The 10,315-nt window shown below is 39.0% G+C and overlaps 3 protein-coding genes across 3 annotated transcripts; 1 reads left to right on the top strand and 2 right to left on the bottom strand.

Annotated features, from left to right (window-relative positions):
* Positions 1-9: 9 nt before the first annotated feature.
* Positions 10-3,533, bottom strand: inpp1 (inositol polyphosphate-1-phosphatase). The gene is made up of 6 exons (XM_008320086.3): positions 3,393-3,533; positions 2,135-2,340; positions 1,978-2,038; positions 1,440-1,640; positions 1,178-1,352; positions 10-959 (listed from the first exon to the last, which is right to left on the bottom strand). The coding sequence occupies exons 2-6, from the start codon at positions 2,336-2,338 to the stop codon at positions 461-463; spliced, it is 1,140 nt and encodes a 379-aa protein (XP_008318308.1). The 5' UTR covers positions 2,339-2,340; positions 3,393-3,533; the 3' UTR covers positions 10-460.
* A 47-nt stretch (positions 3,534-3,580) lies between these two features.
* LOC103386013 (protein S100-B-like) lies at positions 3,581-5,491 on the top strand. The gene is made up of 4 exons (XM_017036463.2): positions 3,581-3,680; positions 4,373-4,555; positions 4,696-4,839; positions 5,219-5,491. Exons 2-4 carry the CDS (start codon positions 4,550-4,552, stop codon positions 5,366-5,368), a joined length of 300 nt encoding a protein of 99 aa, XP_016891952.1. The 5' UTR covers positions 3,581-3,680; positions 4,373-4,549; the 3' UTR covers positions 5,369-5,491.
* A 199-nt stretch (positions 5,492-5,690) lies between these two features.
* Positions 5,691-10,204, bottom strand: LOC103386014 (bile acid-CoA:amino acid N-acyltransferase-like). Its single transcript, XM_008320084.3, has 12 exons — positions 9,808-10,204; positions 9,235-9,359; positions 8,437-8,640; positions 8,217-8,316; positions 7,486-7,676; positions 7,226-7,401; positions 7,028-7,144; positions 6,843-6,928; positions 6,557-6,650; positions 6,378-6,458; positions 6,152-6,287; positions 5,691-6,053 (listed from the first exon to the last, which is right to left on the bottom strand). The coding sequence occupies exons 1-12, from the start codon at positions 9,903-9,905 to the stop codon at positions 5,953-5,955; spliced, it is 1,509 nt and encodes a 502-aa protein (XP_008318306.1). The 5' UTR covers positions 9,906-10,204; the 3' UTR covers positions 5,691-5,952.
* Between the last annotated feature and the right edge of the window lie 111 nt (positions 10,205-10,315).

The following is a 10,315-nucleotide window of genomic DNA, read 5'->3' as shown; positions in this document are numbered from 1 at the left end:
TACACCTGGTGATCACTCAGCGTGGTCAGGAATCAGTGTAATGATAAAACAGAAATAATCAATAACATGACAGTAAGCATTTTTTTTCCTTAAAAAAATCTGACATGTAAATTAAATATTTATTGGATACATCTTTGTGTAATATAAAATCAGAAATACAGTGAGAAGGCAGTTTGCTTTTTAACCCATGGACATCTTTATATCCTTTTATAATTTACTTATCTTTGTGTAGAGCCTAACCTCTACAACATAAACCTCTGATACAAAACAAAAACTGTTTGATACCAGACCTGAAATATAGCCTTTTTTAAACATACCTTGCATATGTAACATAAAACATTCAAATTACGAACTCCATATATTTAAAATACCTCTTGTCCATGATTTAGTATTATTTAGTATTAAGTATACGATCATATAATTAACTGCTGCAGTGAATGCTGATTTTTTTTTGGTCCATTTACAACTTGCCTCTCAGAGCCTGGATGATGATGTGTAGCTGAGAAGAGTCTCTGTAAGCCACCAGGCCTCCGTGGTTGGCCCAGCGGTCAGCTCCTTTACGCTCAGTGTGAGGCTGGTGATAGTTCAGTTCTGTCAGGTGATTCTGTGCTTCACAGCTGGACTCCAGACTCTTGGCCAGGTCCACCACTCCCCCTCCGAGCGCTCGGAGCAGGGCATGGGGAGCACAGGAGTCCCACTTAAAGGTGCTGCCCTCTGAGAGGACGTAGGCGTCGGCCAGACCCTGAATGACACAGAGGATTTTGTAGCCGGCTCCAGAGGCGTACATCAGCTTCTCAGGGCCACAAACCGAAGTTAAAGATTCTTTTACCACCTGCTTCTCACTGGAGCTCAGCACCACTGACAGACCCTGCCCCTTTGCACATCCAATTTTAGGTGGAGACAAGGAGCAGATGTTGATGTCACTGAAGGACACACCCCAGAAGTGTTTTCCCCTCCAACTGTAAAACAGCCACAGGTATTTTAATAGAAACCAGACTCAGGAAAGAGGAACACAGTACAGCTGACTGACAGTTACTGCAATATCTCAAATTTTCTCCACTTCTCCACAACTCTAGATCCAACAACTCTGATAACTCTGAACACTGATTTATATGTACAATATATACATATATGTAAACACTAGAACTATTTTTTTTTAGATTTTTTAAAAACGTACCGTCCATCTGTGGGATCTTTATAGTTGAATGGCTGGTTGATGACACCCATGACTGGTTCACCTGTGTTCCGGAGGTAAACCCCGATCAGAACCAGAGCACAGTGCAGCCCCGAGGGAGAGAGGTGACCCTCCGCCAGGACCTCCTCTCTGCCCTCTATGTACTGACTGGTGGCATCTAAATTAAAAACAACTCCGGTGAAATCTTCAGCTCTGCTTTCAGAAAAGCAAACGACACCCGAACAGAAAACACAGAACCTCTCACCTATCGGGTCGATCCATATGCCAAGTTCTGAGGGGCGGAGAGGAACCGTCAGTCCGTCTGTGCTGGCGTCAGTGGTGGCTGGGTCTTGGTGGATTGCTCGAGCCAGCAGAGATGCAGCTGTGTGGTCACTGTCCAGCACAGTGGACAGCAGAGCTGCAGTCTCCTCCTCTGTTGCACAGACTGTGATGGTCACACACTCTCCTGTAAACACAGACAGTGAGGTCTGGGTTTAGTTCTGTGCCACAAATCACAAATATGTTCACAAAGTAGCACGAGAATCTTAATTATGGATTGGTTTTAAGGCTTTGTCTTTTTAATTAGGTGTCAGGAAGTGTGAGCATCTGTGGCTAAAGCATTGTGGAGAAAAAAAAAACATCTTAGGCTTCAGAGAATCGTGATTCTTACTGTCATAATAAGCACATTTAATAAAAAGTTATTTTAGGAAATATGTCAATAAATGGCAAATTAATGGGACAATAAATTAACTACTGCTACTTTTAGACATATTTTGTACATTGTGAGGATTTAGAATAATCACCCAGTCCATTTTCAAACTTGTTGGACTCCTCTCCATGGATGAAGCCAACCATTTCAGGGAACTGCACAAAAAAAACAAAACAAACAGGACGACTAGGTTAAAAACACTGTGTTTATACATTGATACTCTGTAGGCCATTACTGATAATCTCTACTACCTGAGCACCAACATCATGCCTGATCATCTCCTGGATCACCACATCAGCCAGAGTCTTGAAGTCCTGGACAAACTTTTTGTTCTTGTCCTCTCCCGTCTTCTCCTGTATGAGGAGCTGAAAGAGCGGCGCCTCCTGTCTGCACACCCGAGCCACATTGGCTGCCTTCTCAGCCACGCGTACCAGCAGCCTCAGCAGATCAGCCATGCCTGCACCAGAAAGAGCACCAGGGTCAGGATCAGGGAAGACTGAAAACACAGGCCCCCGTAGGTGACTCTGACTGCTGAGTGGCAGATGCTCAGAGGGAGAATAAAGTGGGTTACAGAGGTTACAGAGGTTTAGTATTAGCTGAGATTATCTGTATCATCTTTGAATTAAATAAAAAATAAGTATACAAAATATACCTGGACAAGATTGTGTAATATTTTGATGCCGTTTTATGTGATAATTCTTCACGTGTTCAGAGTTTCTCAGAGTGAGGGAAAAAGCAGGTCAATCTTTCATGCTGTGTTAATTATAGCATCAAAACTGAAACAGGACAATTCCTAAAAAAAGAAAAAGGGATCCATGGGTAGGGGGGAGAGACACTTTCAGCATCTCTGCCAGTCTGTCAAATACCCTAAAAAAATCCTACATATTTTGAGAACTATACCACTTGTTAATAACAATAAAAATAGTTACGTATTATTATTTTTATTGTATTTATTGATATATTTGCAAATGTAGGAACAAATACATAAAGTAACTTATATTCATATTCGCTAATAGGATGAGTTAAATAGACCTACATAAATACCAATGTTTTGACAGTGACCTCAACTCATGTCCTCCAGTATTTAAACTGCAATTACAGCGACCCCTGCAGTAGATGAAGTGGATTCATGTGTTCAAGTCTTTTTTCAATTATTGTGTTATTGTTAATAGTAACAACTATTTTGGAGAGTGTACTAATGGTGTATTTACTGACACTCTCTTTTTATTGATACTTAAATATTTGACAACGTAGTGTTAAAACGCGATAATACCTGCGGTGAAAGGTAATCAAGAGAACGCCCCGGGAGAGGCAAATCATAGGCTTGTGTGAAACTCACGTAGTTTAATGTCAGGTATTTGAACGCATCGCTGGCTGAATACGGCTGAAAAGAATTTAGCTTTGTACACAAACACGTACAAATACGTAGTGGAGGAATTCCAACGTCAGGGAAAGGGGGGGGTTGGGGGGGGAGAGACAAACCCAATGGAAAATGACAGCAGTTCTTACCGAACACTGCTGGTGTCTTTCTCCAACGTCCTTCTCGGTAGCTCTGTGTCTGTCCACAACACTAAAGTGTCCAAACGCGGGTGATTTCGTTAGTCAAAAGAGGTTGTGTGTGACTTGGAAGCAAAGACCTGAGTGCAGTTCATTTACATAACGAAGCGTCAGCTCCGGGTTTTCTGTACGTCAGTACGGTCACAGCCAGGGAGAGCGGGCGGGGGTTCAGCCCACAGCCCGGAAAAGCAGCACTGGGTGCGGAAACGAACGTCAGTGAAAGGCGGAGTGTGTGATAAGGTATGGTCAACAGGAAGTAGCACAGCGGTGCGTTCACAATCCCGTTTAAATGAGAACTATAAACTATGGCGTTTGCCTCCTTATGATTAGAACAATATATATTGGTATTACAAAAACTATATGTTTAAAAAAACATTTTATTCAATAGTACTAAAGTATGATTTTTTTTTACGTTTTGGTTTTACAAGAAAAAACACACTACTTTATATCTGGATTAAGATGATACTTCGCTTTGGATTTGTTGATACTTAAAAACATTTTTACACTACAGTATGTATTACTATCAGTTGTATTATAGTGGATAACAATTTAATGACAACGTACAGGTTGACCACGAGGTTCACCATACATTAGAGCTTTTCAAAAACACAGCAGGACCAATACCGGCCCATAAAATGAGCCCACAACTAATAATGCAATCAGCATTAGTGTTATCTAGCCAAGTATATTCTCTATATCTATGATCATAAATAAATGGGGAAACATGGTTTATAATGTATACTGGGCATCATTTTTTATTATCAAAATACAGTAACAACCTTTGAGTTTTAAATACAGAGCTTATGTGTAACTCGGAACAGACTCCATTTGAAAAGAATCAAAAGGGAGAGCACACTCTGAGAAACCTCAAGATGGAATAGAGAGTGAAATTGAGAAACTTCATTAATGTTGCTTAAACGTTTTTGGACCAGTCTCTGACCAATCCAGATCCATTAGCCATACATTACAAAATGCAAGCCGGATACCATCGGAAGTGGTTGATCAATATATTTTAGTGACCACAGAAAACTGGGTGAGGCAGTCGACTGACTGCTGAGAGCTTGAATCAGTCAAACACAGCGTCTTCACGAGACAAGAACATCCTTCAGATGGAGGTAAGAATGACTACATTCTTGTGATATCCTTTTTTCATTTCTATACATCCAGGATTTCTCTGTAAACATGATTTTAACATCCCTTTTTTACATTAAAATACTGTATATTGGTATCTAATGTTTTTAACTGTTTGTTGTAGGCGTCAAAAGAGAGAATGTCAGATTTGGAGAGTGGCATGGTGACCATTATCAAGGTTTTTCACAAGTACTCCGGGCACAAATGCAAACTGAAAAAAACTGAGCTGAAGGAACTCATCAACAATGAGATGAATCACTTTATTATGGTACAGTATAGATTTTTGTCTTTTAGACAGCATGAAAAGTTTGTAAAGTTTTATTGAAGTGAGTGTTCTTTTTGATTATTTATGATAATTTCACATCCTAGTTGCATGTATCATTTTAAGTACATGGTCATGGATTAAGGGACTCTTATCAATTCCTACCATTTTTATTAAATTAATATTTTTGTTTAGTTTAGTTTTTGCATTTTTTTCAACCAGGTTTAATAATATAGATTATATTGTTCTGTTGACCATTAAAAGGGTGAAAGCAGCAGATAAACAATGGCTAAATGAGTAATCAATTTTCTAGTAACAGTTGAATAATATTTTCTGACTAAATGTAATTTAATTTAATTTGGGGATTTTTTTTTTGGCTCAACAGAAAATATGTGAGAATGACACTCTGGATGAGCTCTTTGCAGACCTGGACCAGAATGGAGACCTGGAGATTGACTTTAAAGAGTTCATCACGCTCATCTCCATGGTCACCTCAGCATGCCACGAACTCTTCACCACAAACCAACAAAAGTGAAGAAAAGCACAAGAGAAGTCTGTTTGATAAAGGGTCACTGAACACATTTAAGTCACATTAAAGAAAATCTGAGCAAATTCTGTAGAGGTTTATGTGAATGTTGTGATCTTAAAGATCACAGAGCATCGTGACTTACTCCTATTACCTTAAATGGAGCCGTTGTGTTCTGTTCTAATGCAACTCATGATCTAAATGGCTAATGTTTTGCTGCATTTCCAAATCAGTTTTAACTCAGTCAACATCTCCCTCTGTGTGAGTGTAAATGTGATCTTGTTAGTTGCATCAGCACTACAGCATTTAATGGAAATAAAGCTGCACCACGTTTGAAGGTTACTGCTCATTTATTAGGAGATACAGTGTATGCCTTGAGGCTCCTCTGCCAGCTCTGTACAGACAGTATAAACTGCACTTATATTTTTCCAACTCACGGTTTCCAGTCGGAATATAAGCTGCTGATTAATTTCTGTGAAATATAAATAACTGTAATTGTATGGTGGTTGGAATTCATGCCAAAAATAACCTAAGTTATTAATGCAGAATATCATAATTGTCTCTGTCTCAAAGGTCAACGGCACAAAACAGATTCACCGTCTTAGGTTATTTTGCATGAAAGCCAACATTTTCCTCCAGGCATCTTCCTGGGCAGCTGCATGAGGTGCGAGATGACCTCCCCACAGAGTGACCACTGCAGTGCAGGAAAACAATTTTTGTTTATTTTGGAATTTTTTTTTATTAATGACATATTTAAGCAGTTGATCGTCATACAAAATGTAAAGAACTCACATTTTATGGGTTTGACGCTCCAAAAGGACGTTCTTGAATTGGGTGAGTAAGGGGGTTCGATCAAATGTCCAGCACCAGGATAAGACAAACGAGTGAAGAGGTGAGATTTCCCTGCAGCCTTCAGGGTTTTCTGGATCTAAAATAATTGATTTACCAGAGTTATTCAAAGCAACAAACTTAATTTATTACTTAAATAAGGAAAAAAATGTGATTTGAGAGAATGTACCAAGTTTGCATTGTCCATGCTCGAGGCACTAAGATCATCTTCTCCCACTATGTACAGTAATGGGCAGGTGAGCTTTTCTAGCTGCAGAAACACAGGAGCTCCTTGTTGTCACAGTCATATGCAGTACATTGCAAAGAAAATGTACATTTATGCCTGACCAGAGTTACTGGTTACATTACCTTCACTATGCTCTCAGGGTGAAGGTTATCAGGAAAGGAAACTTCCTTGAAACCTACGTTGCCTTCATTATCAAATGTCCAATATTTTGTATCACTATGATGTCAAGTTCAAAAAGAAAAAAAAACATCTGTTTTGATCTCATCACTTTCAGCTGTCATCAAGTGGACACATGATAACAGCTGTCACTTTTACCACTAAGATATATTGTAGCTTTGCATTAACCAAAGATCAACTTTTTGTCTAATGTCAGTTAAGAGAACACAGTCAAATCAGTCAGTAATTTACATCTCATTGCATTCAGTCCTTCCGTCTTCATCTCGAAGCTTGACTGTACTTCCTACAGGTCCGTTGATACAAATTAAACACGATGGCTGGGGAAATAAGAAAAATAAAAATAGCCAATTTTACAGTAGCAAAACAAAATAAAAAAACAAAAAGGGAATAAATTATCTATGGAGATTCAGACATACATTAACGCCAAGTTTGGTGGCGATACGTAGAGACAGATACACTCCAAATGACAGACCAATGATTCCAATTCTGTCAGCACAAATCTGTTGATGGTCTTGGAGCAGCTGATAGGCCGACTGTTCAAACAGAACAACCGGACATTTTTAGGAAATATTCACAGATTGATGTTTTGGCAAGAGAAGTGTATCTAACCCTACCTTGAAATAGGAATTGGTGACATTAACAGAGTTGGATGGACCAGGTAGATCTTTGTGACCTATGTAGGCAAGAGCCATACTAGCATAACCCCTGGATGCAAACAGGGCAGAGCGGTACTCGACCAATCCTCCACCCATTCCCCAAAGATCCAACATGGCTGGAAATGGACCTGGACCTATAAGATGTCAGGGCAGATGATGACAAATATATTACAGCAAGAACATTTCTCAGAAATCTCTCATTACGCTCAGGTTCTCACCAGGAGGTAGGAATAATGTCCCTACAATTCCATTTTGTCGAATTTCGATTCTTTTTACACCTGGTGCCATGTACCAGCGCTCGGTTGTCACAGTGGCCAGCTCAGCTCTCTGTCTCTCACTGGGTGAGACATGACCATCCAAGAGAGAAATATTCACAACAAAAGGAGTTTCTACGTTTTTCTTCCTCAGTCTGTAAGCAGAGAACACATAAACAATCACATCAGCGCCAATACAAAAAAACAGTAATTTAGAAACTGATTCCTGCAACACGGTGTACAGTGAGATCTTGTTCTGAGTAAAACCTCTGCTTAATACATTATTTTTCACTGAGTAAAATCTCTGCTTAATACTCACACATTAAAACTTATTTTTCACTGAGTAAAATCTCTGCTCAATACTCACACATTCTAAACCTGTGGAAACAAACAACAGGCAAGTTACTGTTTTGCAATTCTTGCCCATATTTGCTGTAAGGTTTTGGCCTAAAATTCCCCTCTGATTTGGATTTGGATGAACATTCACACTAGCAGACAGATATGGACTGCAGAACTGTGAAAGGTCTTTGACACTGATTTGGATTTGGATGAACATTCACACCAGAAGACAGATATGGACTGCAGAGCTGTGAAGGTTTTTCTTTGACATTTTGTTGGCTGGATAAAGTTGGAGTGGGCTCTGTCCTCGCTTTAAAGATTAACTTAGGAAAGATTGCAACACCAGGTCATTTCACCTCAAACCTTCTCTTCCTCCAGGTGCTGGTTGCAGACTCCAGAAGAGTCCCATTGGCTCACAGCCCAAATATGAACCTCCAACTGAATGGTCCCTGGTCACTATTAGAAGAAACAAGAATGGAGGACAAGGTACTGTGAAATATGCCTGGAATTACATTCAGATATCAGATAAACAACATGTGGAAACATAAAAGAAAACAGGGTCCATCAACAACTCACAGTTGATGGTGCCATCTGGTTTTGTGTTGTAATGGGCGAAAGCCTCCCACAGGTCACCGTCTTCACTATACATGTGTGCATGAAGTGTCACTGGACAGTGTGGAGGCAGGAAATGCCCCTTTATGCACGTGTGTTCATCTAATATGGCACGAACTGGTGAAGCTGTCAACACCGGAGCTGGTCTGCAGCTGCTCAACTTCTGTACTGCACAGTACATTTACATTTACACAGGTAAAACGGTGAAGTCATGTAATATTAATAATCACTAAACAGAAAATTATATAAAAAAATATATTTCTAATATTAACGGAGCTCTAACGGCAATCAGACTATTAACCACTAGAGGGAACCCAAGTAACACCGTGTATTTGTACCATAGTTTTGAGGAATAATACAACGAGCATTTTAGTTTTTTACTTTTACTTTATCTGTTTATATTTTATATGAACAAGATATAATTTAACTATTAAATTTGGCTAAATCATAAACAATGTCAATTTAAACCGACACGGTTTATATAATAATGAATCAATGGCGTTTCAGGTTTGTTTTCACAGCAGTGCATGCTTACTGTGGGACACACCTCATAGAACACAGTCACGGGAATATTTAACATATCATTATGACTAGAGCTAAATCACAAAACTTGTGAAAAAACACACATTCCTAACACAGTTCCTCCAGGTAAACGTAGGATTACATTCTATGCTGGATAACTTCTCTAAATATAAATATTCTCTAAATATTTGACAAATGCTTCCATGTACGGATGAAATAACAAAACCGTATTATTCTCACCCCCTGTGTGACGCCATCTTGCCAGTTGTCTATTTAAACAGACACTTGGCAATGTTTTTGGGAGCATTCGCTGTAGTACAGCTGCCATAGTACGTCGTCCCAGCATGACAGTCTTTCTGTTTGACCTGTTAAGACCAGTGTCAGTCAACGGAGAGGTAATACATTATGTGAGAGAAAACAGAAATGCTCTGTCACTGTTAAATGATTCAGCTGCAACAACTCTTTGGTTGGACCGAAACTACAATATCTGTTGAAGATTAGCTCAAGCAATGGGGTAAAAACTCACGACTACCTTTGACCCATTCAGTATCTTGCCAAATCTTATAAAGGGGGAGGGACATTATGTGAGCTCAGCTACCCCGAGAGAGAGAGAGAGAGTCAGGGACTATATTAGTCTAAACTAAATTAGTCTATACTTACTCAGTAAGATAATAACTTTAGAAACTCCATAATTTGATGATGGTCCACATGTTAAGGTTTTTCGATCAGTAGCCTTGGGGTCAAACTTAATTTCGGAACATTTTATTGATCGAATAGATTGCATGTGTGTACGGTTTATTGCATTGTACTAACCTTATCTTACGGAAACTCGGTTGTGACTGAAGAGGTGAAAAACGCGAAATCTCCCAGTGTTTTTGAATTTTATAAACATATGATAACGATGAACCCATGCAGAAAATGTAACTATGAAGATAAAAAACACGCGACAGACGTAAGCGCGTGAACTTTTTGTGACGTTTTCTTTAGCTCCGAGAGTAATTTAGGTGTCTCGAGAATTGTAGGGATTTGCAAAACTCATAAGAAAAAACTCGACAAATGGACTTCTGTAAAACTCAATTAAAGTATGTTTTATTATAGCTGCTTAATGCAGATGCCATTACAAAATACAGGTTATTTTAAGCGCATCAACATTTTATACTTTTAAAAAATATGAACTTCAATTAACTTACTATCTTATTATCACCCTTTTAAAATTGAGCATAATAATGCCAACTTAGATCATGTTTCACATAAAATAAAAGCAAAAATAACGCTTATGGTCTGTTTCTGCTGACATTAAAACTGTACATGGACACGGCTG

Source organism: Cynoglossus semilaevis, chromosome 11 (genome assembly GCF_000523025.1).
Source record: "Cynoglossus semilaevis isolate Cse_v1.0 chromosome 11, Cse_v1.0, whole genome shotgun sequence".
Lineage (NCBI taxonomy): Eukaryota > Metazoa > Chordata > Actinopteri > Pleuronectiformes > Cynoglossidae > Cynoglossus > Cynoglossus semilaevis.
Note: the sequence above shows the minus strand (reverse complement) of the source record. Positions and strands in the feature narration are given on the sequence as shown.

Coding starts and splice junctions, on each gene's coding strand:
- inpp1 (XM_008320086.3), bottom strand. CDS start 2,338: ATGGCTGATCTGCTGAGGCTGCTGGTACGCGTGGCTGAGAAGGCAGCC. Junction 1,353..1,439: donor CATATGGATCGACCCGATAG/GTGAGAGGTTCT, acceptor TTTTTAATTTAG/ATGCCACCAGTCAGTACATA. Junction 960..1,177: donor AAAGATCCCACAGATGGACG/GTACGTTTTTAA, acceptor GCTGTTTTACAG/TTGGAGGGGAAAACACTTCT.
- LOC103386013 (XM_017036463.2), top strand. Junction 4,840..5,218: donor AGATGAATCACTTTATTATG/GTACAGTATAGA, acceptor TTGGCTCAACAG/AAAATATGTGAGAATGACAC.
- LOC103386014 (XM_008320084.3), bottom strand. CDS start 9,905: ATGGGTTCATCGTTATCATATGTTTATAAAATTCAAAAACACTGGGAG. Junction 8,641..9,234: donor AAGATGGCGTCACACAGGGG/GTGAGAATAATA, acceptor TGTACTGTGCAG/TACAGAAGTTGAGCAGCTGC. Junction 6,929..7,027: donor CCACCAAACTTGGCGTTAAT/GTATGTCTGAAT, acceptor TTATTTCCCCAG/CCATCGTGTTTAATTTGTAT.